This window comes from Castor canadensis, chromosome 15, assembly GCF_047511655.1.
Source record: "Castor canadensis chromosome 15, mCasCan1.hap1v2, whole genome shotgun sequence".
In the NCBI taxonomy this organism is placed as follows: Eukaryota; Metazoa; Chordata; class Mammalia; order Rodentia; family Castoridae; genus Castor; species Castor canadensis.
In genome coordinates, this window is record NC_133400.1 from 4224749 (window position 1) to 4252597 (window position 27849).

The 27849-nt window shown below is 53.0% G+C and overlaps 1 protein-coding gene across 1 annotated transcript; it reads right to left on the minus strand.

Annotated features, from left to right (window-relative positions):
• Window positions 1–615: 615 nt before the first annotated feature.
• Wfdc1 (WAP four-disulfide core domain 1) lies at window positions 616–20895 on the minus strand. Its single transcript, XM_020186626.2, has 7 exons — window positions 20466–20895; window positions 10028–10217; window positions 7734–7817; window positions 6841–6981; window positions 3769–3810; window positions 2371–2444; window positions 616–962 (listed from the first exon to the last, which is right to left on the minus strand). Exons 1-6 carry the CDS (start codon window positions 20592–20594, stop codon window positions 2386–2388), a joined length of 645 nt encoding a protein of 214 aa, XP_020042215.2. The 5' UTR covers window positions 20595–20895; the 3' UTR covers window positions 616–962; window positions 2371–2385.
• Window positions 20896–27849: the final 6954 nt, after the last annotated feature.

Here is a 27849-nt window from a genome sequence, read left to right on the forward strand (position 1 = left end):
ATTGCCCCACCCTGTTCCCCCCACGGGGCAGCCCTCACCCTGCACTGAAGGTGCTGAAAGCCTTATGAACACTCAGCTCCAGTGTGACAAATCCACAGTATGACTCAGGGACACCCACATTGTTTACAAGATGAACAAGTAGGCCCCTTGTTCAACGATTCCTGTCCTCAGATGTCAACTCCAGATCATCACAGACAGATGTCACCTGCAGACCAAGTGTGGGTCCCCGTGCACAGCTGTGCGGGCTGAACACCCTGAGCCAGCCCGACTGGACCAGGTTCCCCACTCCTCCCTCACCACCCCCCCCCCCCCCCCCCCGCACCATGGACTGCACCAAAGCCATCTACGCTTGTTCTACTTCCTGCTCCCTGGCACTTTTTCCTAGGAATAGTCCTAATAAATGGTTTTCAGCAAGCCCCTCCCGGGGCCTCCTTCAGAGGACTCTGCAGTAGATGGTCCTGGGTTCCAGGCACAGAGCTGAGTTGCAACCTCGTCTTGACAAACCCACCCTGTCTCCTGCTTCATGCTTTCAGAGCCTGTTCTCCCGCTGCTCCTAATATTCAGACTTCCCATCCAAGGTCAAGTGGTTAAAACTGAGCCTCCCACAGGAGCAGGTGAGTTCATTTCCATTTTATGGTGGTGGGTTTATTTAGAGAACACTTGGGACAGGTGTATGTTTTCCAGAGTCAGACCTGGACAAAACTTGCAAAAATCACAATGCTGAACTGTGGGGCTTGGAAACCCTCCCACAGGTGTGGATTCTCCCCAGGGTCAGAAGTGGTTGGAGATGCAGGTGCATGTGTCACAGGGACCCAGAGCCCTTCAGGGGTCCCCACAGAGTCAGGGCCCCAAGCAGCACCAAGCTCTGTCCACAGAGCCGGGTGTGACCTCCGGGGGGCCAAACTGTTTTCTTGAGTGTTTCCAAGGCTTAGCAGAGAATGGTGGATGTTATTACACACGGGCTGTAAAGGAAACAAAGGAGAAAGACATGAGGTGACAAGTCTGCTTTGCACCCTCTCTCCCTGGCCCCACCAGGAATGTCAGAAAGATGCTAGTTTCGACACAGATTGAATTCTTAACTCCCTAAGAAGTCTCTGTGGGTATTCTGTGATTTAGGTCCCAACAAATCCCTCACCGTTGTGCACATTTCATAGATGAGGAAACTGAGGCTTGGAGAATTGAGTCATTTTCTTAACGTCACAAGTGAGGGAGCAGGAATGGAAAGCTGGGCTCGGCTCCCCCACAGCTGGTACTTCCACACACAACCTGGGCTGCAGCTCGAGGCCCCGTGCTGCTCCTTGGCCCCAGACTCCCCTGTTGCAAGCTCACAGGTCTCCACTGTGCCAGACACACGGTAGGGATGTCACCTGTCATTGGCAGGTAACAGACATAGCTGGCCTCAGTCGCCATTGGCTCTGAGTTTCCTGGAGGACTTGGTCCGGATATTCTGGGATCTGAAATCTGCTGTTTCCTTCTGAGGACCCCCGGGGAGACTCCTGACTCTGTGGCTTTCATTTGTCCTGTGAGCTGTCAGCTTTTGGGGACCTGGGCAGGTTCTCAGGTTTGCAGGTGGGGACTCTGGTGGCTGCCACCTTACCGCCCTTTGCACACACCTGCAGGGTGTCTCACCTGGGGATGGCTGAGAGCAGAGGCCCTGTTCAGCAGCCTCCTCAGTGTCCTTATGTCCCCACCCAGTGGCCTCCTGTTCGTCCCTCAACACCGAGACCTCCCCACTCGGGACTCCTGTTCTTCAGCTCCCTCTGCGTGGGCCTTGGTCAGCCTGCCTTCCCAGGTGGCATCTGCTCATCCTTAGATCTGAGTTCAATGTCACCTCCTTCAAGAAGGTGTTCTGCACCACATCGCTGCTGTTGCCCGCACAACACTTTTTACATCTGATGTCTGCTTGTCTGTGTGCACATTGGCTTGGTTAGTTTCCTAACCAACAGAACAGAAATCATGTTGGATTTGTTCACTGGGATGACCCAGGATCATGCCTGGCATACAGTAGGTGCCCACAGACTGCTGCCGAGCAGTAGGTGCCTGGTACCAAGTCTGTCACGTGATTGCTCCCTATAGACTGCTTGACAGAAGTGCGGGGGGTGGGGGAATGAGGGGAGACAGACAGTTAGGGGACATCAGAGGCTACTAAAAAGGAGAGTCACCAGCTAGCCTGGTCTTAGGTTTAGGTCCCCAGGAGCACAGAAACATTTCTGCCACTGACCATACACAGATTCCTATGTCCCCTGGGAGTCCAGGGTGTAATATGAGTCTCTCAGCTCACGTCCCTGCCCACCACTGCCAATGTTGATGATGGTTGTCTGGGACACCTGACCGCAAGTCCACCCCTCCCAGGGCTCTCTCCCCTCTTACCTGTCTGCTGTTGCTTTATTGAAAGGGCCTCTGTTGTCCCTTTCCAGGTTCTGCCACATTCTTTGAGTCACCGTCTGCAACAAGGACACGGTCCCATGAGGGTAGGGTGTCTAGTCCTGCTCAGAAGTCTGCCATGGTGTAAAGTTAAAGGGCTTGGCCTGGCTGGTGAGCTGGCCCTGGCCCTGGGCCCCCTCCCCCATGTGAGGTTACTCAGAATACACCAGCATCCCCCCCCACGTCCCCAACCACCACCCCCCACCTGCATTTTAGCCTCACTCTCTACTCCAGCCACTCAGCCCTGCTCATCACTACCCTGCTGAAGGACCCAAGCAGTGCCCAGCCCAGGATTTGTCACACACCTTCCTCTGCCCACAACCTCCTGCTCTTGCTGCCGAGCTCCCCTCCCCTCATTAGGAAGTCCTTGTTCCCAACGTGGTCTAAGGTGTTCTCCTAGTATTCAGCATGTAGTATCAGAGCCCTTGTCATCATTATTGTGAAATAACCACTTAGCCTTTATTAATATTCAAATTTCCTGACTGATAGGAGCTGTATGGTGGCAGGAATAGGGTCTGTCATGTTTATAAAGATAGCCCCGACCTCCAGCCCAGTGTGATGGATAATGCTTGGTAAATGTGTTGTAAATTGTTGAGAAGAGTCAGAGGGATGGATGGAGGGATGGAAGGAAGGAAGAATGGATGAAGGGACAGGTGGGTAGGTCAGTAGATGGTTGAGTGGAAGGATGGATGGATGGATGGATGGGTAGATGCATGGATGGATGGATGGATGGATGCATGGATGCATGGATGCATGGATGGAGGGATAGAGAGATGGATACATGGATGGATGGATGGATGCATGCATGCATGGAGGGATGGATGGAGGGTTGGAGGGATGGATAGAGGGATGGAGGGATGGATGGAGGGTTGGAGGGATGGATGGAGGGATGGAGGGATGGAGGGATGGATGCATGGATGGATGGATGCATGCATGGATGGAGGGATGGAGGGATGGGTGGATGGAGGGATGGATGCATGGATGGATGGATGCATGCATGCATGGATAGATGCATGGATGGAGGGATGGAGGGATGGGTGGATGGACAGAGGGATGGATGGTGGATGGATGGACAGATGAAGGATGATGTTGGCCGTCTTTTCCATTCCTAGAATGAAGGTGGGAGGGATGAAAGCAAGGCCAGGCCCAGGTTCGCATGGCCAGCATGAGGCCATGGTCACTGCGATTGCCCCCCTGGCTCACGCCCGCCATGCCTGATATCAAAACCAAGACTCTCCTTCAGTCCCTTTGTTCCTCCATGTTGGCCCTGGGTTTCTGTCTTTTCTCCTTCATCTAGGAAATCCTTGCTGCCTTTCATCTCTGAGAAGAGTGTTTTCTCCTCACCTGGATATTCTTTGTAAAACCTGGGTCTCAGGAACCGCCCATCTGGAAAACAGAAGATAAACCCTCAGGCGCTTTGGGCTCTGCCAGTCGTGTCTTTTGCTGTGACAAGTTCTGGAGGAAACAACTTCCAGGAGGAAGGACTCATGTGGGTTCGTAGTGGGGTCAGCGGCACGTGTGGACACTGGACACCTCCTCAGGCCAAAAGTGACTCCTCACCAAAAGTGACGACCCCCTGCTGTGCCACATGACACCCTACTGTGTCACACAACCCTGTCCTGCTCAAGGTGCCTGAGCCCCACTTAATTCTCCCAGTCCAGCATCCTGGCCCCCCAACTCCCCTTTCTTAGTAACCCTGAACCCACTCAGGAAAATGCATTAATGCCCTCCGACTCTGCTTAAAATGCTCATTTATTGCACGCATCCACGTCCACTGTCTTCTCAGGAAGACATGGGCTGCTCAAGTGCTTGGTTCCAGCTACCAGGCCATAAAGCTCGAGTGACCCTTGCCCCGAAAAGCCTTTGGCAGGGAGATTTGTGCTTAGAGTGGGCATGAGGTCTACAACTCATTCTCAAATAGTTCAGAAAGACCACAGAGTGGGGAGGGGGAGAGAGGGCAGGAGAAAGCCAGGGTGGCACCATTTTAATAAGTGGACCTGGGAGGCCAGCCGCAGGACTATTTGTGCCCCCAGACATTTCTCTAAGCCAGAGATGATTTCAGACAGGCCATCACACATAAAGTTGAACCAGAATTTTCCTCCTTGCCAGTGCTGGGACAGGAGGGCGCCACTGTGCCGCTCAGAGTATGGCTCCAAAGGAAGTGGCTGGACTTGAGATATTTCCAAAGTCTGGTGCTATTACCAGCAAATCAACAACAGTCACTGCTAAGTGACTGCCCTTGGGGATCATCCCTCTAGAAGGCTGTGGAAGGCAGGCACGCACACACTTGCACGCATATGTGCATGTGTGCACACAGGAGTTTTGCAGCCAGTGGACAGGCTTGGGATTCCAGCTGTGTCCTTCATTAACTGTGTGCAGCATCTAGCTGGCTTCTGCATGTGCCCCCAACAGGGATGATAGCCAGGCACATTCAGTGATGACCTACTGTGTCAGGTGCCATTCTGAGCACTTCCCAGGTGTGCTCTCTCCCAGGCCACTACAGTAATTATTATGTCATCATTCCCATTTTACAGCAGAGGCTGAGAAAGGGCAGGTGACCTTCCCAAAACCAGCCTGGAAGGAAGATGCAGGCTTTGAGCCTCTGGTCACTCTGTCACACTTCTGTGCCGGCCTGCTGGGAAGCCTGAGGACAGAGCTATGGGGAGGGGCTCAGTCTAGAAGTTCATAGTGTAGTTGTGTTTGACTATCCACACTCTTTGCTCATCTCTGCCCCTCCAGAGCTGGTTTGAACTGGTTTGGCTTGCCCCTGTCTTAGAGGTCACACAACTGAATGAGCAAAGTCAGGAGTAGAGACAGGGTCATCCCTGCGGTGCCAATGACATAATGGTCCAAAGACTCCTAAGCCACCTGCAAGTCTCTTTTGCACATGGCTGACTCTCTGCCCAGTGCATTCTCCATTCCCAGGACCACAGCCCAACTCCCCACCACTCCCCAATGTCACCTGATATCTAGTCAATGGAGAGGTGAGATAGGGAAGATGGTGCTCTGTTTGGCGACACACATGGCCTGTGGGGTTTACCTGTCAATCCTGACCAAGCCCTGCCAAGAAGCTCAGCTGTAACTGGCCCATTTCACAGATGAGGAAAATGAGACTCCCAAAAGTAAAGGACCAAGAGAGAACCCAGATCCTAGGAAGGCCACAGTGGGGAAGTTATTTTTTGGGATAAGGTGTCACTCAGCTATCAGGTTCAAATCCCTTCAGTGATTTCCTGAAGTTCAGAGCTCCAGGAACCAGGATTCGTGCAACATCTTCTAATTCTCTGCAACGACAGTGATGCGGGATGTGTAACTACACACGGTCCCGACTCATGGTGGGTGATGCGGGATGTGTAACTACAGTGGTTCCACTTGCAAGTTTCCAACTTTATGATGGTGCAGAAGCCACATGTGTTCGGTAGAAACTGTGCTTGGAATTTTGCAGTCTTGACTTTTCAGACTACAGCAGGTGTGTGACTAGGCTAGGATGCGCCCAGCCTGAGGCATATTTCAACTTTGCACATTTTCAATTTGTGTGGGTTTACTGGAACACCACCCCATCCTACGTCCAGGAAGACCTATAATTTTATGCCGATGCCTCTCCTGAAACACTGCAGAGAAATTTTCGGTGGGGGGAGCACATCAGGTGCCCCTCTCCCTCTGTCCTTTGGGGGAATGGGGTCACTGTATTGCTATCATCAATCTTGACAGAGGGGCTTGACCTTAGCTGTTAGAGCCAAGAGATGCAGGAGTGGGGATGTGTGTTCGTGGTCTCAAGTTTGATGATGTCATTTTGTCAAGGTGAACAGGGAGCTCTCTGAAGTTCCTGATCCCCGGATTCCAAACAGGCAGGTGTCTCTCCACCAATGCTCACAAGAGGCACAAAGGACTTAGGCACCCCCGGGAGCCTTGCTCTGGGTCCCGTCCCTCCTCAGGGAGTTGTGCAGGCTGGAGCACACCACTCACGGACACATTATTTGCCCTCATCTCCAAAGACAGACACTAACAATGGCAAACTGACATCCTGGTGACGTCCTGGGAAACTCAGGGCCCTTGGACGATTCACATTCTGTGCAGTGTAAGTAGGCATAGAGGAGGACATGAGCTCTCCACTGTGTACTGACCACCTGTCATCGCTGGCTCATTCTGAGGGCTTTGTGTGTATGCTTTTATTCCTCCCCAGAGCAGTGTGCAGTACTGGACAGAGGAGGAAACTGAGGCTCAGAAAGAGATGACAAAATGGACCCCAAGGTCACCCAGACAGAGGACACAGAGCTGGGTGTCACAACCAGTCTGCTGGATGGAGAACCGAGCCATATGCCAATGAGGCAGGACACCAAAGAAGGAGCTGGGCATGGGGGTGGTGGGGAGGAGCTCTGGGGCAGGACCAGGAACAAGGCTTGGGGTGCACACACTCACCTGCCTGCCGGCGCTGCTTGACGCACTGCCCTCGGTTGGGGATGCCCTTGGCCACATCGCCAGGGCTGAGAATGTGGCACTCATAGCCTGAGGGACAGAGTAGCGGCTCTGCCCCATCCTCAGTGGTGCTGCATGCCTCTGCTGTGGGAGGGACACAGGCCAGGTGTCAGAGGGCAGACCCGAAGGTACAGACAATGCACCCTGTCCAGAGAGGCTGCCCCTTGTGTGCACCCCCTCAAGCTCACACACACACACAAACACACACATGAACACACACAGAGGCAGTCCACAGCCACATGACCTCACTGGCACCCCAAAACACTCATGCACACTCAGCTATAGCCACATGTGCACACGTCCACTCCCACACACAAATCTCAACACTTACATCACACATTCACCCCCGTGCTCACACACCGTCACACATGTGCCTGCGCACACACACAAGAACAGCCTTGAGTGCAGCCGCACGCCCTGATGGGCGCACACACACACACACACAAATGCCCGCGCTCATTCCCCACAAACCCTGGGCTCTGGGCCTTCCCAGCATTCCTTTCAGAATCTGCTCCCCACCCCTTGCCTCCGAGGGTGGCTTCCCCATCAGGAGGCAATGAATCCCTTATTTTGATATTAGGGTCTGCGAGCCAATCCCAGCCCCCTCCCCCCTTCCTTTCCATTCTCCACCCAGGAAGGAGAGCCTGCTTTTAAGGAAGGTCAAGTCCTTTTTCTGTCCTCAGCTCTAGGACCGTTCTGAGCTGGGGTAAGAAGGTCAGGCGGCTGCGGATGTAACCAAAGGCCCCCACGTGGGGGCAGCCAGCCTGTGCTGTGGGTTTTCAGTCAGCTTGAGAAGGAGGGCCCGGCTCCACCAAGGTCTGAGTGTGCCCCTGTACCTTGCAACACCTCCTCAGGGCCGTCCAGTAGCCAACCGTTACCACCAAGCCATCGGGGTTTTGGCTGCACCAGCCAGTCTAAAACTAACAGGGAACATGGTCAAATTGAAGCCCCCGCCAGGCAGCTGAGCCAAACCCCTTGTCACAACTGCAGAGGCTCCCGAGGAAGAAACCAGGAGGCTCACAGCCCCCAGCGCCCCCAGTGGGCAGAGGCCAGGAATGCGGCTAAACCCCTAACTCAAATACCCACCTCCAATATCAAGGCCAAGGCTGAGAAACCTCAAGTTGCTAAGGAATGGCATACCTGCTCTTCCTGCTGATTACACTCACTCATTCGCTATTTACGGGGTACCTTGTTTGTGTTCAGAGACTGTGTTCCAGGCTAGGACACAGCAGGGAACAAAATAGATAAAACTCTGCCCTGTGGGGCCAACCCGCAAGTAGTGGGGACAGTCAGGGTACCAACCCAGCAAACGCAGTCGTCTGGACCACCAGATGGAGAGAGATTTAGGAGGAAGGAAGGGAAGGAATGATCAGAGGAGGGACTTACATCATGGGGAAAATATTCCCCAAGGAAGGGGTCTCTGGGCAAGGTCTCAGTGAGGTGAGGAAGTGCCTTGAGGGTTTGCAGGGAGGACGTTCCAGGCAGAGACCCACGTGTAGGAGCAGGGGCCCACCCCTGTATGCAGGGCCTATGGCAATGAGCTCTTCTCTACGGTCACATGCTGGACTCACCCTGCCACTCTGTCTGCTGTGTGACCTTGGGCAAGTGTCTTTGGCTGTAAATTAGACTAATGATATTTGGATCTCATGGAGCTGTGAAATGATGTGATGTGTGGCACCACTGTTGGGAATGGCACGGACAGTTGTATAGTTTGTGCACTGCTCAGAAGCACAGCCTGTGATCCTGGCACTAGTGAGGATTGCTAATTTGAAGGCCAGACTGTGCTACACAGTGAGATCCTGCTGGAGGGGAGGGAGGGAGGAAGGGAGGGAGGCAGGAAGGGAGGGAGGGAGGATGGGAGGGAGGCAGGAAGGGAGGGAGGGAGAAAGGGAGGGAGGGAGGATGGGAGGGAGGTAGGAAGGGAGGGAGGGAGGAAGGAAGGAAGGAAGGAAGAAAGGAAAAAAGTGGGGGGGTGCTCTTAGCCTAGACACCAAGCCAGGCAGCAGCTCCCCATGACTGTGGCACTGCAGAGGAAGGGGGCCTTTCCAATTGTCCCACCAAGGAGGGAGGGGTCTTTATGTGCTCTTCCACCAGGAGGGGGCTTCACTTAGCTTTTCTCATGAAAGCTGGTGGCCCTGAGCACCTGCTGGTCTCTGCCCTGAGGCACCAGTCCAACACAATACCCAGACTGTGATAACGAGCCTTATTAATTGTGCTGAGGGACTCACTGTCGCAGTGACCTCACCCTAAAAGAAAACAGTGCAGCCGCTCTTGCCTTCTCCAACCTCTCCCAGCCTGGGAGGAGGGGCAGGCCATCTCCTCAAAGGTGACTTGGTAATTATGGCCCGTGGGAACTGCCAGCTCAGAGGAAAGAGGCCCAAACACGCAGATGTTACCTGGAACAGAGCTGAGCGCAGAGGAGCCCTCGCTGTCCCCCCTCTTCCCCACTCCACGGCCATTTTCCCACCTGTCCACCCCACCCCCACGTCCTGTCCCTAGCGGGGTCCCTTCCTTCACGCCAAGTCCTCTCCCCAAGGGCTGTAAGACCTTCCCTTCCCGCCAGGCCAGGTGCGGCCCGAGGACCGCTTTTCCCCAAGGTGCAGCCAACATCTGGTTCTGCTCCCAGTCCCTGAGTGTCCCAGCCTTCTGGCTCTCATGAGCTGCGCATCAGCACTTGGGTGGGAGTAGGGATGGGGATGGGGAGTCCTGGCCCCTGCAGCCATGCTCCCCGGGACACACCCGGCTGCACCCCAGGTACCCACGCTCTTCACAGGAGTGAAGGGCCTGACCAGGGTGGGGGGAGGCTCCTGGGGGTGTAGGGCCTGTAGCCCGATACCTTTAAGAAAAGTCCCAAATCTGTTTTGTTTGTTTTGAAGGAGGAATCTCACCCCGCCTCCCGGAAGGTGGCATTGTCCCTGGGATGGGTGTCTCCCTGAGCGTAGGTGGGGTGCACAGCACAGCAGGTGTAGCGGGGGCAGCGGTGCCCAATGAGCTCGCAGGTGGCGTCCCGGTGGCCCAGTCTAGGTGCAGCTTTGCTCCCCCGTCCCCGCCCAGGCGCCAGGTGCACCGCCCTCCACCGACCCTCACCCCCACCCCCGTGCCCTTCCCGCCCCGGCCCGGCCCGGCTTACCTGGCGGCGGCGGCACGGCCTCCAGGCAGGCGTAGGCGCAGCCGTTGTAGCAGCAGCGCCGGTGCCGCGGGCACTCGGAGTCCGCCTGGCAGCGGGCGGCCTGGCAGGCGCCGGGGGGCAGCGTCCGCGGGGGCGGCGGGCAGCGGTCGGCGCGAGGCTGCCGGGGGCCGGAGGCACCACCCTCCTCCGCCTGGGGAGAGCGGAGCGGAGGTCAGGGGCCGCGCCCCAGCCGTGCGCCCCAGCCGTGCGCCGTGCGTGCCCTTGCTGACCCTGTGCTTCCAGAACCATCCTGGGAGAGGCCATCTGGGGTTAAATGATGCTGTGTTTCTCTGCCCTAAACTGTCCCAAACTGGCTGAAGTGCGGGCCATCCCTAGCAAGGAGAAGTGAATTCTGGTGTGTTCGCTGAGTATCAGTTTATAAGTCTACTTGTGAGGTACCTGCATCTGCGGTTATGTGTCTATCTGTACATACCGTGTGTGCACCGGTACACACATACACACATGTACATAGATAGATTTCTTTTTATCCATCTGTGTACAAAGAGCTTTGGGAATTTACAAATCACACACAGAATGAATAAATCCGCGAAATAACTTGGATACATCTACATACATAACTTCAAGGCGGAAAAACCGGACCCCAAGAGACCCCACAGAGTGATTCTGCTTGTGTTTACACAGATTAAGGCCAGAAGCAGTGGGAGGCCTGCTGTGGGAAGTCAGGGAGTGGGCACTGGGTGCCAGTGACCAGCTGGCCAGGACTCTGGCGTCTGTTTCTGTATCTGGGGACTGTGACACTAGGCATGTACTTTGTTGGAATTCATGGAGCTGGATGCTCATGATTTATATGCTTTTTAATATTTTTTTCAATAAAAAGTGTAAAGAAAAGTTGCAGCTAACAAATAGGAAAATGCACATAAAATAAGCATCTGAGAAGTGAGGTTAAGAGCACTGAGGTCACTCTGCACGGCCCACCTGGGGGCTTCTGACCCCAGACCCATCCTGCTGCATTTGGAAGTGGGGATGCTTGAAAGGCAGGTGGTTGCGCACACACACACACACACACACACACACACACACACACACAAACACACAGGCAGAATTACATACAGAATAGGTTTACTGGGGTTGGGGAGGGCGCCTGACTTGTGGACCTCCTAGTCTAACCTGTAACTTTGTTCTAAAATGCTTTACCTGCTTACTTCCCCAACTTCCTAAACCCAAGTGAACAGTGTTTGTGTGTGTGTGTGTGTGTGTGTGTGTGTGTGTGTGTATTTGAGGCAGGAAAGAGATGTCCCCAAATTGTAGCAATGATTGGCATTTGGTGGCATTTGATTAGGTTTGGTTTTTTTCTGATTCTTTGTACTTTTTTTGGTGTTTCCCATTTTGCCTACAATGAGAATGAATGACAGGTTAATATGCAAAGATAAACCAAGCGCACATGCAAAGGAAAATGTTTAATCCTCCAACACCTCACAAACCAGTCTCATGTCACCAGGAAGTGGCTCGCTCAGTCCCACACAGGTGGGAGGTGGAGGTCGGCACTCTCACTGCCATTCTCAACAGGACACCAACACAGCTCCACTAACGGTGCTGGGACAACTGGACATGTCTGTGCCAAAGGACGGAGCTGGGCCTCCGCCTCACCCCGTGCATAAAAGATGACTCAAAACAGATCAAAGACCTTAGAAGAAAACACAGGGGCAAATTTTCATGACCTTGGGCTAGGCAATGGTCCTTAGAAATGTCACCAAAAGCACAAGCAACCAAAGGACAAAAGGTGTCAGTTGGACTTCGCTGAAATGAGCAACTTTTGTGCTTCACAGCACATCGTCAAGAAAGTCAAAAGACTTGCACAGAGTGCAAGTTAAAAAGTCAGACCTAATCTGCTAATGGACTCTCATCATGAACACGGTAGGAAAACGTGCAGTTCAATAATAAAAAGATGAATAGAGGACTGGAGCAGACATCGCTCCAGAAAAGATTTACAGGTGGCCAACAATTGCACAAAAAGTTCTCAGTGTCATTATCCACCAGGAAATTGCAAATTGGAACCACAATGAGAAGTTTCACCCCCACTGGGGCCATTATCATAGTAGGACACCAAGTGTTGGCAAGGATGAAAAGAAATCAGAACACACGTGCTGCTGGTGAGATTGCAGATGGAGCAGCTGCTGGGGACAAATGCTATCTGTAGAGTTATGTAATTCACCATTCCACTCCTAGGTATAAAGAAAACGAGTCTGCATAAAAACCTGTATATGGATGTCTACAGCAGCATTTTTCATAATAACTCCAAATTGGAAATAAACGTCCACTAACCGATGAACACAATGTAGTCTATCCATCCAATAGAATATTATTCAGCCATAAAAAAGAATGGCATTCTGACACATGCTACAGCTTGGATGAGCCCTGAAACCACAATGTTCAGTGAAAGAAGGCAGTCACACAAACCACACGTTGTAGGATCCTACTGTATTCATGAGAAATGTCCAGACAGGCAAATCCATAGAGACAGAAAGCAGATTAATGGTAGCCAAGGGGAGGAGAGGGGCATGGGGAATGACTGCCAGTGGGTGTGGGTTTCTTTTTGAGGTGATGAAAATGTTTTAAAACAGATTGTGGTGAGGACTGCACAATCCTGAATGCATTCAAAGCCATAGAATGGGTGAGTTGTGCAGGATGTGAATTATATATACCTCAGTAAAGCTTTGCTGAGAAACATCAGGTTGCCTGTCCTTCCAGTCCTTTCCCAACCTTGACCCCACTTAATGTGGATTGCCCTCCTCCATAGCCCCATGATTCTCCATGAAGCTTTTGATCCATTCCTACCTGGATGATGTTGGTTTGGGGAGGGGGTCTTTTCCTCCCCGTCTGCCACCTGATCCACCCACAGAGGACCTGGCCCAGTCATATGTGTTGAACTGAAGGACAGGGAATAGCCTGCCAGGAGGCACCTAGGGTGACAAGGTCAAGGTGAGGCTGTGGGCTGTAAATGCTTAGCTAGGAGAAGAAACTGCAGCCCAGCCTCTCGGTCTGCAAGGAGGAAGACATCTCTGTGCAGGGCAGGACAGAGGCCAGACCCTGCTTGTGTGTGAGCACAAGCCCCAGAGCAGTCCCTCTGAGCACAGTGTCACGCCAACCCTGGGCAGAGTCCTCTGCCCAGTGCCTGTCCTCCAGGCATGCAGGCGAACCACCATCTAAGACACAACCCCACTTTCACTTCTGAAACACATTTCCTTAACTCCATCCCTCACAGGCCAGGATTAACAGCCCCCTCTCCACTGCCACCCCCCCAGTCCTTCCAGCCCCCATCCCCTGGATGGAAGACCTCTGAGTAAGCCTACTTTCCTGTTCACACAGCAGTAAGCCACTTGAGGGGGTACTCATGGATGGTTGCCAAAGATACCAGGTCCTGCTCCCTGGAACCTGTGAACCTGACCTCAAAGTGATGTGGGATTAAGGATCTTGACATGGGTTCCTGCATGGTCCAGGTGAGCCCTAAAGTCAATCATAAGTGGGAGATAGATAACGTACACACGCACGCATGCACAGGTGCGTGGAGATGGAGACGGAGTGGAGCCACACAGAAGCTATGAGAGACAAGAAGGATCTTTCCCAGGGGTGCCCAGAGGACACATGGCCCTGCCACACCTGGATCACAGTGACAGTGATACTGAGCGTCTGTCTGGCCTCATTGCTGTGGCTTCTTTCTGTTCACATAGATCCCCCTGATGCTGCCAACTGCATGCACTGCTGCCAATGTCCTGCAGAGGGCATTGGATCACCAGGAACAAATCCTGCTTGGGCACAGCCCAGACGTCGGTGGGTCTCAGAAGTCTGTGACTTCCCCCTGTCTCCACTCCTAAAAAATGCAAGTGGTGTGGGGGACAATATGGGGAGGGACTCCTGGTCCCCAGCCTGGCTTCACTCAGAGAATCCGTCTTTTCTGTCTTGCAGCTGAGAAGTAGAAAAGAGCACTAAGCTGACCTTTATTAGCTAAGGAAAGGAAGGCATAGGATGATGGGGTGAGGCTCCCCAAAGATACAGGGGACCCGGCATGAGGCTTCGGGGCCCTTCAGTCTTCAGCACCTGATCCTCCCCGTCTCCCACATCCCAGAACACCACCAGTCATTTTTAAGCTGCAGTCATACCATTAGCTCTCCCTTTGTCTGTGCAGGTTGAACTAAATTGCACTCATGTTGAGGCCTCCTGGGTTTTAATCCTGATCCACCTTGACAGCTGCCCCGGCCCCCACCGAGCTTCATCAGAGGGGGACGGGCTAGCTGCCCGCCTAGCGTGCTTTCTCATCAGGACTCATGGAAGGGACTGGGGAGCCTGGGGGTCAGAGGTCAGCCTATGCTCCTCCTGCCCCATGACTTAGGGGTGGATCTTTGGGGAGATCGATTTTAGATGTGCCACTGTTCTCCAAGGGACATTCACACAGAATTTGGACAGAATAATAAAGATAAATTTCTCAAATTATCTATTGCCAGGCTGAAACAGCAGATGGTCACACAGTAAAGAAGTGACTGCGAGAGGCCCGGATGAAAGGGTTTCGTGTTTTGATAGAATATCTATGCCAGGCAAAGTGACGCTCAGGAGGGCTCAGAATAAATGACGTTTCCTGGAGTTCTGAGCAGCACTGACCTGTACTCAGAGAAATACAGAGCTTACCTTCCAACCTCTTTCCACCCATGGACTAAAGGGCTTGCTGGCCAATGACCTTGGGTCAGGCCAGGGCTGACTCCTCCATCCTCCCTTCCCAGCTGCCCTGGCCTCTCTGAGGTCCTTAGAACATGACCAGGCCAGTTTTACCTCTGGGCCTTTGCACTGGTTGTCCCCTGTCCAACACCCAAGACATCTGCTCAGCTGGGAGGGAGCTCCTCTCTCCTGCCTCACACGGAGCCAGTCCCTTGTCACACTTGGTCAGATATGTATTCACACACTCATTTATGTATTGCTTTTTTGCTAAACATTGATCTACCATTTGATCCAGCAATACCACTCTTGGGGATATACCCAAAAGACTGTGACACAGGTTACTCCAGAGGCACCTGCACATCCATGTTTATTGCGGCACTATTCACAATAGCCAAGTTATGGAAACAGCCAAGATGCCCCACCACTGATGAATGGATTAAGAAAATGTGGTATCTATACACAATGGAATTTTATGCAGCCATGAAGAAGAACGAAATGTTATCATTCGCTGGTAAATGGATGGAATTGGAGAACATCGTTCTGAGTGAGGTTAGCCTGGCCCAAAAGACCAAAAATCGTATGTTCTCCCTCATATGTGGACATTAGATCAAGGGCACACACAACAAGGGGATTGGACTATGAGCACATGATAAAAGCGAGAGCACACAAGGAAGGGGTGAGGATAGGTAAGACATCTAAAAAATTAGCTAGCATTTGTTGCCCTTAACGCAGAGAAACTAAAGCAGATACCTTAAAAACAACTGAGGCCAATAGGAATAGGGGACCAGGAACTAGAGAAAAGGTGAGATCAAAAAGAATTAACCTAGAAGGTAACACCCACGCACAGGAAATCAATGTATCAATGCCCTGTATAGCTATCCTTATCTCAACCAGCAAAAACCCTTGTTCCTTCCTATTATTGCTTATTCTCTCTCTACAACAAAATTAGAGATAAGGGCAAAATAGTTTCTGCTGAGTATTGAGGGGGTGGGGGGAGAGGGAGGGGGTGGAGTGGGTGGTAAGGGAGGGGGTGGGGGCAGGGGGGAGAAATGACCCAAGCCTTGTATGCACATATGAATAATAATAAAAAAAAGTATTGCTTTTTTCCTGCTGTGTTGTACCCTCCTGTGGACAAGGATTTGGTTTTGTTCTCACCTGTGTCCCTGGCTCACAGAACTGTGTCGGGCACATGGCAGGTGCTCAGTAATTATTCTCCTTGGCTTACGAATGCTTCGATGACAGCACTGAGGTGGACAGGCAGCAACGGCTGGTGATCTCCAGGCCTAGAGGGCCTCCTGCCCTCCTGAGAGGCAGTCCCAGCTCAAGTCACAGTCAGATAACTGCTCCTACCCAGGGGCACGTTCTGGAAAAATCTCACCCCAGTCTACCGTCCGCTCCCCCTTACACTGTCACTCAGCTGGAAATAAAATAATAGCACATTAAATCTGTTGGAGAAATAAGGGCCCACCCCACACTGAAAGTCACAGAGGGACCTTGGATTCCTTTCCCTTATTTTCACCCTTGCTAAGCGACCATGTCCTAACTCTAGCTCTAACCAAACACCTGCCTAACAGAAAGTCAAGTACAGACAGGAACCTTCCAGCTCTGCACACCTGACTTGGATAGAAACGACTCCCTTAAGCTTGCCACCTGGTGGCTAGATTTCCGCTCTTGAAGAGACATTTCTGGTGGCCTCTGCTTTGCAAAACTCTTCTGCAGCAGCTAACCCTCAGGGAGCAGGTAAAGGAAACATCAGGCCTGGCTCCGTCAGCAGGGAGCCACTCAGCAAGTTCAAGTCCAGCTTAACTAACGCAAACCACCTGACCCTCCAGCCAGAAGAGGCACCAGGGTGCGTTAGAGCCTCCCTCGGCCTTGGAGAGGACACGGGTCTGCACGTAAACGCGCTCCCCGTGTTATTACCCAGAACGCAGAGCGGAAAGCCGTGTGCACGAGCAGGCACGTGTGTGGCTCCACCGATGGGGAACGTCCATCACGGGCAGAGGCACAGGCACGCTGTAGCTGCCAGGGGCAGGTGTTTCAGGGGTACAGGTTTCCTTTTGGGGTGACAGAAGTGTCTTGGGAACAGAGGTGGTGGTTACACAACGTTGCAGAAGTCCTAGGTGTCACCGAATTGTTCACTTTAAAATGATAAATTTTACCTCATGTGACATGCACCTCGCTTAAAAAAAATTAACAGCATGCATAAAAGCCAACAAAAAAGTCTGGCGTATGTGTCTGCACACCGAGCACCGCCATGTCCAGAGCACATGTCTCGGAGGAAGACTAGATCATTCCGACTTATCTATAACTTTCTGCATGGTCTGGATTTTTTTCAATAAACATTATTTTAATAATTAAAAAGGCACACGAAGCTATCTCCATTTAGGGCAAAAGCATCCAAGCTGCAGAGCCTCCCCGTCTCCCCTCGTCCCCTCCCTTGGCGCTGGCCACCCCAGCTTGCAAGAGCTTTGCCCTTCTTGGGAGCGTTCAGTGACTTAACGGCCAGACCAGTAAAAGCGTTCCCCAGGACGGGTTGCTCAGTGGAGGAAGAAAGCCAACTTTCCGCTAAGCGTTATTCACATTTCCTCTGGACTCTGGACGTCAGAGATCTAAAAATAAGTGCCTCCTGGGACGCAGGACCAGAGGACAAATGCCATTTCCTGATGTCCTGGCCTCTGCAGCCGCTCGGGGAGTGGGGCCAGGGGTGTTTCTCGGAGACACACGCGAAGGCTTGGCGAAGCCTCCACTCCTTTTACCACACTCGGGGAGGTTTGGAACACAATTTGTTCCCTGTCTCAAATGCGCTCCTAAGTCACGCTCACAACTGGCTACGGAAAGCACCAGCTTGAACCTAAAGACATTGTCCCCAATCCCAATGTGGCTCAGTCCCAGGCGAGGGCAGACACCACACAAGTGTGACTTAGAAGAAGAGAGCCCGTTGCTTCTTTTGTCATCTGCAAAGTCGTGAGAAACTAAAGCAGTCACGCTGGCGATGACAATGGCGCTAAACGCGGGATGCAGGAAAGTGCTCAGGGAATCATCACGGGGTGTCCCAGAAAAGGTCCCCTGAGGAGGTGACCACGGAAGCTGAGATGGCGCATGACACAGAGGCCATCACGCATGCTCCCAGCTCCTGTGGGCCCCAGGTATCTTCATGGGATTCATCGACATAGATGGATATGTCTGTCCATGGAACCCACACAGCAGGCACCGCTGTGTCCCCTGATGCAGATGAGGAAACTGAGGCTGAGAGGAGAGGACTTTACCGCCCAGCAGTAGGCAGGGCCCCTCTAAGGAGCCTCCATTGGGAGCACAAGGCCGGTGCTCCTCTCTGGCACCAACGCTGCGTGCCTGGACAGCAAGACGACATCAGCACTCCAGAAGTCACCAGCACCACCTTGACCCACAGACCAGTCCCCAAGACACAGGCCACTCTGCCAGAGGACAGGGCTCTGAGCGGTGCAGCCTGGTTCAGGACCAGCCTCCTGTGTATTCCCAGCTGTGTCACTCCCAGCTGGCTGACTTCTGGCCACCACTCAAGGCTACCTCAGGAGGAGGAGTGGGAGGAGATGGGCAGCAGTGCCCCGTTATCCGCACAGATGCACAGACACAAGGACCTCGGGGGCAGCAAGATAGTTAGGAAGTCATCCTTCTGTCACCAGAGTGCCCTTCCTTGCCTTGTGTTTGAGCTGATGGGGCTTGACCCCTCGGATCCCCCTGGACACAGGAATGGAAGTAAGAATCAGAGTGAAGGGACCCTGGATGCCACCCGCTCCTCTGCCTTCAGTTCCCAAGTGATGGACCTGAGGCCCAGAGAGGAGCAGTGAGAGGCCCATGGCTGTGCAGTTCATGAGACATGTCACTGTGGTGGCTTCCGGGCCTCGTGCCCTGCCCACCCTCCTGTCCTCTGAGCCAGCAGCCTGTCCTTCTCAGGGTCTCTCTGAGGCTCATGCACGCTCTCCCTCTGTCTGAGTGCTGGGGAGGGAGCCGTGCCTGCAGATAGCTGAGAGTTTCCACTCGGGGAACAGCAGAGCAGGGGCATCCTGACCAGTGGTGACCAGAGGGTCAAATCCACCTGCTGTGTCAGTGGAGAGCTTGGAGGAGTCACCCTGAGAACAGCACCCCTCCTTGCAGGCAGCAACCTTCTGCTGGCCAGGGCAGCCTTCTCAGGAGCTCCAGATGTGCGTTCTGGCCTGGGCCTCAGCTCATGCTCAGCTTTCTTTTAGAAATGTCCTTCCTCCTCCAAATCCTTCTCCAAGCTCTGGTCACCTCCTCCAGGAAGACTTCTGTGACTACACAACCTCGAGCGAGCTCTTTCTCCTCCAAACACCTCTTCCTTCTCTATGACTCTTCCCTACTCCCGTGGCTCCCCCTCTCCTCCCCTCTCTTTCCATGAGCACTCGGGGAGTGTGAAACCTGAGCCCAGGTTAGCTTCAATACAGTTTTACCCACCCCCTCTGTGTCTGGGGTCATTAAATATTGCTCTCTTCCTCTTCTCCATCTGGCAAACTCCTATTCACTCTCCAAAACCCCAGGTCCAATGTCTCCCTCCCAAACACTCCTGAACAAAGCTGCAACACACTCTTCCTTGCTTCTGTCATCATCATTCACAAGAATTTACTGGGTGCCAACATGGAGTGAACCCCTGATACAAGGAACAGCACACCAAATAAAACAGAATCTGGCCCGGGCCCCAGCTCTCGACCCTGGAGGTGAGTGACAACTGCTTTCACGATTATTTGATTAAGGCCTCTGTCGGAGGGGCACTGACCCCTCCCTGTGTGCCAAGCGCTTCACGTACACCATGCCACGCAGACTCCCTCATGTGGAGAGCACCAGTGTCGTCCTCTGGAGCCTCCAGATGTCCTCCTGATCGCCTGTCCCTGTGGGTCTGCACCCTCGGAGTGGGGGGCACCCAGCTCACCCCCACTCTGCCACTCCCTTCTCGCTCTATTTCTCTGCTTGGCACTCGAAAGCTGAACACACTACCCATCTTTCCTTCCCCTCCCATCCATCCTCTGCTGCCCCCTCTATCCTGTGAATTTCCCAGGCAGGGATCCATTGTCTGGCAAGCAGTGCTAATCAAAGCATATTTGCAGAGAGGAATTCATCTCTCTGTCTTTATGGATGAACTTGTTGGAGCCCAGAGATGTCAAGTAACTTGCTTGAAGTTACACAGCTGGAGAGCAGCAGAGTCTAGAGATTCAAATCCAACCACTGGCTCCCGTGCACATGCTCCTTACCACTGGCTATCTTGTGTGGTCATTTGTCCCCTACTGTCTGCCCACCTTTGAGGGTGGGAGCTGCTGTCTCCTTCATCCTGCAGGACCCCCCACAACCCTTCCCCGAGTAGTTTGTGCTAAGTGTTTCCTGCAGGAATAAGTCACTGGGTGAATACACAACTGTATTTCCTACCTGGGTTACTGATGGGAGGGGCAAACTCCCAGCTCTAAGTTCCTGAACCTGTTAGTTAGGCACCGCTCTGAGGAGGATGGATGCCAGGCAGCCAGCCCGAGCGAGGAGCATAGCTTTTGCCTCCCTGCTGGCAGCAGGGGCCTTTGGAGGGTGCTGAGTCCACCTGCCCATCACACGCCTCTGACATGCTCGGATAAGAGAGACCCCCACCCTGCCACACCTGGGGAGCCCCCACAGGAGAACACAGCTCTGGGGGAGCGCTGGCCTCCCTCTGCCTCCCTCAGCAGAGCCTCCCGGCCTCCCCACCCGCACTCACGTGGGGCTTCTCGGCCAGCCTGGCGGGCAGTGCCCGCTTCCAGACGTCCTTGGCAGAGCTGGCCTGGAGAAGCAGCAGGAAGCCCAGAGTCCAAACCCCGGTCCTCATCCCCCAGCCGAGAGAAGGCATTTCCTCTGGGGCCAGCGACCTTGCAGACACTTGGGGAGGCGGGGAGGGGAGGGAAAGGAGGGACCCTCGGGCTGGGTGGGGCCTGCAAGTGAAGCAGAAGTGTGCCGCTCTGCCAGGCTCTTAGTTCCCCTCAGCTGGGTCCTGGGACCCTGTGTCCTACCCAGCACTTGCCCCCTCCATGAGGGCCAGCTGAGGGTTATTTTTAGCTCCCCCTATATCCTCTGGTCCTGGATGCTCTGGTGAGCAGAGCCGCAGCTCAGATGGCTGTGGGCAGGGGAGGAGGGGACACTGGGCGGGCTGGCGACGTGGCCGGGAGGGGCCCTGCCACTCTGCAGTCTCCCTCACAGGCTGGGCGGCTCAGCGACGACGGGAGGACGGGAGGGGGGTGACCTGTCTGTCGGTGGTGGCGTTGATGAGCAGGATTTGTGGTGAGAACACTCGCCCTTGACTCGGCTTGATGTGGGTGTGTGGAAAGCCCCTGTCACAGTGTGCCTCTGTGAGTGCTGAGTGAGGTGGTGGACATGAAGCACAGTTTGACATTTGTAATCAGAGTGCTGGAGGTGTCCACAGGTACATGGGTGTTTTTAACACTCAAAAACTAACTCGAAAGTTAGTGAGACCCTATCTCAACAAACAAGCCAGGTGTGGTGGCTCACACTTGTGAACCCAGCTACTCAGGTAGAGACAGGAGGGTCATGGTCCAGGTTACCCCAGTTATCTGAAAAATAACTAAAGCAAAAAAGGGCCAGAGATGTGGCTTAAGTGGTAGGCCACCTGCCTAGCAAGTGTGAGGCCTTGAGTTCAAACCCCAGTGCCACCAAAACAAACAAAACCCAGACTCCATTGTCTGTTCCCACACCCTTGGTACAGATGCTGTTTTGACACCACTGCTGGCCTGAGGTCACACGGCCATGCACACGCAGGCTGGGACCCAGGCCCATCTAACCACTAAGGTGACCACAGGGGATCCAGCAGGGGCTCTGCTCTAGAATGCAGACCTAGAGTCCCAGCTTTGCCTCCAAGGGTCTTTGGGATACTGGAAACCACTTCTGCTCACTCATGGCCCTTGGTTCTCCCACGTGAAATGGGCTTAGAAGCACCTGCTTATAGGGCCACAGTGGGATCCCAGGAGCTGGGCCATGCAAGCGTGTGGACCCCATGAATGTTGGCTCCCTCCTCTCTGGGCTCCTCTCCCTCCAGGGCAGCCCCAGGACCCCTGCTGGACACCCCCCCCACGCTTGGTGGCGGCTGATAACAGAAGCAAATGGAGCTAGCCAGTGTGTCAGGCACAGTTTGGAGCCTGTTTCACCTTTCATTGTCCTTAGTCTTACATTCGCTCCAGAGACAGGAATTGTGACATCCTTGCACAGAGAGGCTGAGACACTTGCCATGAACATAGGCTCTGAAGTTCACCCCAGAGCCACGGGAGGCACATGCAGGGGCAAGAGTGAGCCTCTCCTGAAATTTGCATCCTGGAGGCCTCACCTGTCTCGCCTTAGTCCTGGCCCTGGTTGTTCCCAGCCTAGTTCTAGAATATCTATTTGTGGAGCCCAGTGGGGCCTCTTCTCCTGAAACGCTGATGTAGAAGTCAAAAGAGCCACAGAGGTGGAGAGAGTAAGTCCCCCACCAAGCAGGACAACCTGGAACAGGACTGGCCTGCTCTGTGCCTCGGTTTCCTCACCTGTGAAAGGATATGGAGTAGGAAACTGCCCCCCCAGGGGCCGTGGTGGGACTAGAACCCAGGGCCCTGAGCCAGCTGGCTGTTAGGATGCCGTCCTGAGCCGTCCTTTCCTGGGCTTCCCCAAGGCTCACCCTGTGCTCCAGCAGAGCCCAGCCGAGCCAGGCTCCCCGTGGGAAACTTCCCACTCCCCCTTCCCTGTGCTGCCAGACTGCATTCTGGATGTCACACTCTTGGCTTTTCCTGTGTCTCTCTGTGGGTGGCCGCATTTCTGCCTTGAGCTCCTCCCCTCCCTCTGGGCGATGACATATGACACTGGCCTGACCTCTCTCAGCCTCATCCCTGTGGCCAGCAAGGGGCCACGCCTTTGCCCTGGTGTCTCCCTGGGCCTGGAAGCCTCTTTCCCAACAAAGGCACTGCCACCGACACTCCTGACCTTTGCTTGGACACCACTTTCCCAGGGCGGTCATCCCTGACCCCAGGACTTGGAGGTAGTTCCCACACACACAGCCAGGACTCCTGATGGCCACGTGGCACTGCAATTCCTCCTGTGACCCCCAGGGGTGCGCTGCTCTGCTCTGTGCTCACTGGGCGCTGTTTCCCTTTACTGTCTGTCTCTGGGCTGCTTTTTTGTGGGGGAGGGGGTCTCTGTCCCCTCTGGGAAGACACCAGGGCCCTAACCAGTGCCCATGCAGAGCACACTGTCAGCAAATTGGGCTGAATGAACACGTTGTGACAGACACATCTCATCTGCTGCTGGAGGGGTGGTTGGGAACCCCCGCCCCCTACCCACACCAACCAGCAACACACAGTCGAGCCACTGAACCCCTGACACTGCTCCAAATAGAGATCCGTCCTCCACGTAAAGTACGAGGAGGGGAAAGACTCGGGAAAAAGGAGCAATTCCCAAAGTCTTATACTGAACTGCTGAAGTCCAGGCCTTACTGGGTTAAATAGGAACCACTGTTACAGCAACCTGTCCACTCTCCCCGTCTCACAGGGCCACTGGAGCGTTACATTCTGTTTTCACCTAGCTGAACTGGTTGGTCTGAGACCTCAACTCCCTCCCAGCCCTCCTTGCTCGGGCTGTGACCCAGCTCCAACCTGGATCTCCCTGGCTTCCATCTCCATAACTGGTCTTCAATTCAGAATTTTTAGAAAGTTAATGTACGTGAGGCGGGCTTGGTGGCTCATGCCTGTAAGTCCAACTACACAGGAATCAGACATCAGGATTGCCGTTGGAGGCCAGCCCGGGCAAAAAGTTAGAGAGAGGTCATTTTGGCCAATAATAAAAAGCTGGGTGTGGTAAAACACACCTTTGATCCCAGCTACACAGCAAGCATAAATAGGAGGATGGTGATCCAGGTCACCCTAAGCAAAAACACTACACCCTATCTTAAATCAACCAAATTAAAAAGGGCCTGGCCGTGGGCCAAGTGGTAGAGCTCCTGCCTAGCAAGCACAAAGCCCTGAGTTCAAACCCCAGTACAGACAAAAAAAAAGAAAAAAAAGTTAATGTGTGTGTGGTTTGTCTCATAAAAGCAGAAAAAGATGAAACAATAAAATGAAATCTTTAAAATATCTGTTTCCAATATCTTTAGCTACAGAGGTGTGTGTGTGTGTGTGGGAGAGAGAGAGAGAGAGAGAGAGAGAGAGAGAGAGAGAGAGAGAGAGAGAGAGAGAGAGAGAGAGAGAAACATGATGGAGGTCAAGGTTGAAGTCAAAGTCAAGGCTGAGAACAAGGCTGAGATGGCTATGTTAAGAAGTGTTAGAATACAGGCTCTGGACCCAGCTAGCTGGGGCTAAACCCCTGCTCTGAGACCTCCCAGCTGTGTGACCTTGGCCAAGTCACTACCCACTCTGTGCTTTGGTGCTCCCATCTGTAAAGGTGGAGTAATAGTATAGCTGTCTCACTGAGTTGTGTGAGAGTGGAGTGAGCAGGATCTACAAGACAGTCGTGCAGTCATCTCCGTCCTCCTCTGGCCATGAATTTGTTGAGGCCAGGGCTGTGAGTGTCCATCATCCATCCCTGAATCTCACTGGGAAGTGGACAGGACCTCCTCATTGAGCAATGTCTACACATCCGGCACGGTGCTGTGCTCCTTGTGCCACCAGCTGCCACTTCTCTTCATCTGCCTCACTCTGCTCTGGATTCTTCCTGGACAGCTCCTACCTCCGGGCCTTTGCACTGGCTGTGCCCCCTGCCACGTGCTCTCTCCCCAAATATCTGCCTGCTAGTGCTCCGTGAGACCCCCTTCCACCATGCTTGAGTGCACCACCCCAAATCCCAGTCCCCATACCCTGTTTGTCCCCGTAGTGTTGTCACTTGAAAAGACCAGGACATCCTCTTATTGTGCTCATTATTGTGGCAGACAGAATAATGGCCATCCTAACCCCAGGGCTGTGAACATGTGACCTCACATGAACAAAGGGACTTTGCAGATGTTACTAAGTCAAAGGTGTTGAGATGGGAGAGAGAGGGGCAGCGAGACAGAGACAGAGACAGAGACAGAGACAGAGACAGAGACAGAGACAGAGAAGAGAGAGGATGACTGGAAGATACACATTATGGTTTTGTGGGTTTTGGTTTTTTTATTTTTAGTACTGGGGCTTGAACTCAGGGCTTACACCTTGAGCCACTCCACCAGCCCTTTTTTTGTGATTGGGTATTTTCAAGATAGGGTCTCATGAACGATTTGCCCAGGCTGGCTTTGAACATTGATCCTCCTGATCTCTGCCTCCTGAGCAGCTAGGATTACAGGCGTGAGCCAGTGGCTCCCGGCTACACCATGATTTTGAAGGTGAAGGAAGCAGCCATGAGCCAAAGGATACCGGCAGCCTCCAGAAGCTAGAAAAGCCAGGAGCCAATGCCTCCGCGTCCCCTGTACCCCACCCCCACTCCAAGCCACTGGAGGAAATTGGCTCGAGTCCCTCCCCACTGGCCTGTAACCTAAGAGCTATAAGGCAGCAGGTTTGTGCTGTTTCGAGCTGTGTGTGGTCATTTATTTGTCCCAGCAGGGGGGAAGGAAGGACCCCCAGGTCAGCTATAGGCTCTGCAGGGTCAGGCGTCTGGTCTTTTCTTATCTGCACCTGGCACCTGCTCTGGTGAGCTCTGGATGTTACCCAGATGGACTTGACCTTCACGATCCTACGTGGAACCTACATGGAACCAGCCTTGCTCTGTTCTGCATGGACACGGGTGGTCGCAAATTTTAGGTTATTTTCCAAAGTGCAGGGAAGAACTGAACACTGGTGTGCCTTCCTCCCTGACACCACAGGGCCAGGCGTGCTGACCGGGACACCAATTCCACCGTGGCATTTGGACCAGAGGAGGCTAAGGTGCTCAGCTGTCACTGGCAGTGACTTCCTCACAGCTTTAACTTTCCAAGTGGCCTTAAGTCTTCAAGAGGGGAGGGCACAGGCAGGGAGCAGCAGATTGGGTGGAAGGAAAGGCCCCAGGAGGAGAAGTAAACACAGGACAAATCTGCCCGGGGAAGCCGGCTGCTCCTTTGATCAGGATGAGGCTGGGCCTCAGCCTGACAGCTGCTGGACATTCCTGCTGGGCCCCAGTTGCCAGCAAGGCCTGGGTCCCATCATGAGTTCAGGGCCAGTAATCTTTCCCGGCTCCTGCCAGGCCTCAGAACTTTATGTTCCAAGCAGCAGAGGCCCTCCCAGTTCATCTGAGCCCTGGGAACCTGAAGTTGACCCTGATTTAGTGGACTGTGTTCCTGGGGACTCGCCAACCCCTGAGAGCAATTTTCTGCATGTTCCTAACTACTTTCCTTTAGGGGACCTTGAAGCTGCTGGGTCTCTCAGCTCCGTTGGGAGCTGCCTGCCAAGGGCTTCTCATCCCCAGAACAAGGAGGAAAACAGTGCCATTAAAACATAGGGCCCATTCTGAGGACGCAGTTTACAGTATAGGGTCCAGGATGAAATCCCGCGCCTCTATGCAGGGCAACGCTCCCCTACCTGATCATCCCGGCTTCTCATTCCTTCCCCAGGGAGGCAAAACATTTTTTAACCTAGCGATCAGATCAGGCAAAGGTGGCATGGATTCATACCAAAGTATGAATGACTTCCTACAGAGAGAAACACATTGGCATAAAGAGAAGCAGAAAGCCAGGCGTGGTGGTGCATGCCTGTAATCCCAGCCCTCAGGAAGGCCGAGGCAGGAGGATTGAGTGTTCAAGGCCAGTCTGAGCTACATAGCAAGAACTTTTCTCAAAAAAAAAAAAAAAAAAAGACAGTTCATTCATTCATTCAAACTTCTGGTTGTCTGTTGCATATCAGACCTGGGAGTGCCTGGCAGGGAGAAGCCACGCCTGCCCCGCCCCTGTGGGGGAGCCAGAGATCAGCCAATGTGTTTTTTTAAATTACTGGGGTACATTGTGACATTTACAAAAGTTCTTACAATGTATCATAGTTAAATTCGCCGCCTCCATCATTCTCCTTTATCTCTCCCCCCATTCCTGGAACAGTTTCAACAGGTCTCATTTTTCCATGTTCATACACGAGTACATAATATTCCACCACATGTGCTCTCCTTCTATCCCACTCCCTACTCCTACCAACCCCCTCCCCAGGCAGGACCTGTTTTACCTTCCTGTTCTCTGGTTTTGAAGACAGACTTTTTTGTTTAAGATATCAACACAGAGCGTCTCATTGTGACATTTCCCATGTATGTATGTATTATAACTGGAATTGGTTCCCCCCCTCCATTTTTCTCCTTTCTACCTTAGTCTCCTTCTTGTGGTGATTTTGACAGGTCTAAAAATTCTATATTCATTCTTTTTTATTGTTTATTCATTTATTCATACGTGTATACATGTATACATTGTTTGGGCCATATCTCCCTCCTGCCCCCCCCCTTCCCCATCCTCCCAGCCCCACTTGGTTCCAGGAAGACCCTGTTCTGCCCTCTTGTATCTGATTTTGTTGAAGAGAAGACTTAAACGATAACAAGAAAGACACAGCATTTTGCTAGCTTGAGATAAAGACAGCTATACAGAGAGATTCCTTGTGTTGTTTCCATACACGTGTATTGCAGCCCACATGGGTTCATCTCTGCCAGATCTCTTCACTACTTCCTGGTCCCCTTCCCATAGTGGCCTCTGCCAGTTTACAATTGCTATATTCGCTCCTCTACAGTGAGCACATCAACCACATTCAAGTTTTAGGTTCCCTTCCCTTTCCCTATTCCTCCTGTGCGCATTCCCCCCTTAGTGTGTGACCCACGTCCAGTAATATTACTGCATTTGTTTTGGGTCTATAATCTGCAAATGAGGGAGAACAGACGATTTTTGGCCTTCTGAGCCTGGCTAGTCTAGCTATATTCATTCTTGTATAGAGAGTCCATCAGCCATATTCACTTCCTTCTTTTACCGTCCCTCTCTCATAGTGACCTCCCTTAGTGTGATGTGTTTTTCATAATTTTGCTTGTATTTGTATTGGGTGTATCTTCCACATATGAGAGGGAATGTGTGGCCTTTTCAGCCAATGGCCCCTTTTAATACCATGCAAGGTTTTGAGGGCTTTGAAAGTAATCACTCACTTAATTGAGCACAGCTTGCCCTGGGG

What these genes read in the sequence shown, in the direction of transcription:
- Wfdc1 (XM_020186626.2), bottom strand. Translation starts at nt 20,594, where the DNA reads ATGCCTTCTCTCGGCTGGGGGATGAGGACCGGGGTTTGGACTCTGGGC. An exon ending in CCCTGAGGAGGTGTTGCAAG is followed by an intron (nt 6,982 to 7,733) that starts GTACAGGGGCAC and finishes TCCCTCCCACAG; the next exon opens with CAGAGGCATGCAGCACCACT. An exon ending in CAAGCAGCGCCGGCAGGCAG is followed by an intron (nt 3,811 to 6,840) that starts GTGAGTGTGTGC and finishes TCTGTTTTCCAG; the next exon opens with ATGGGCGGTTCCTGAGACCC.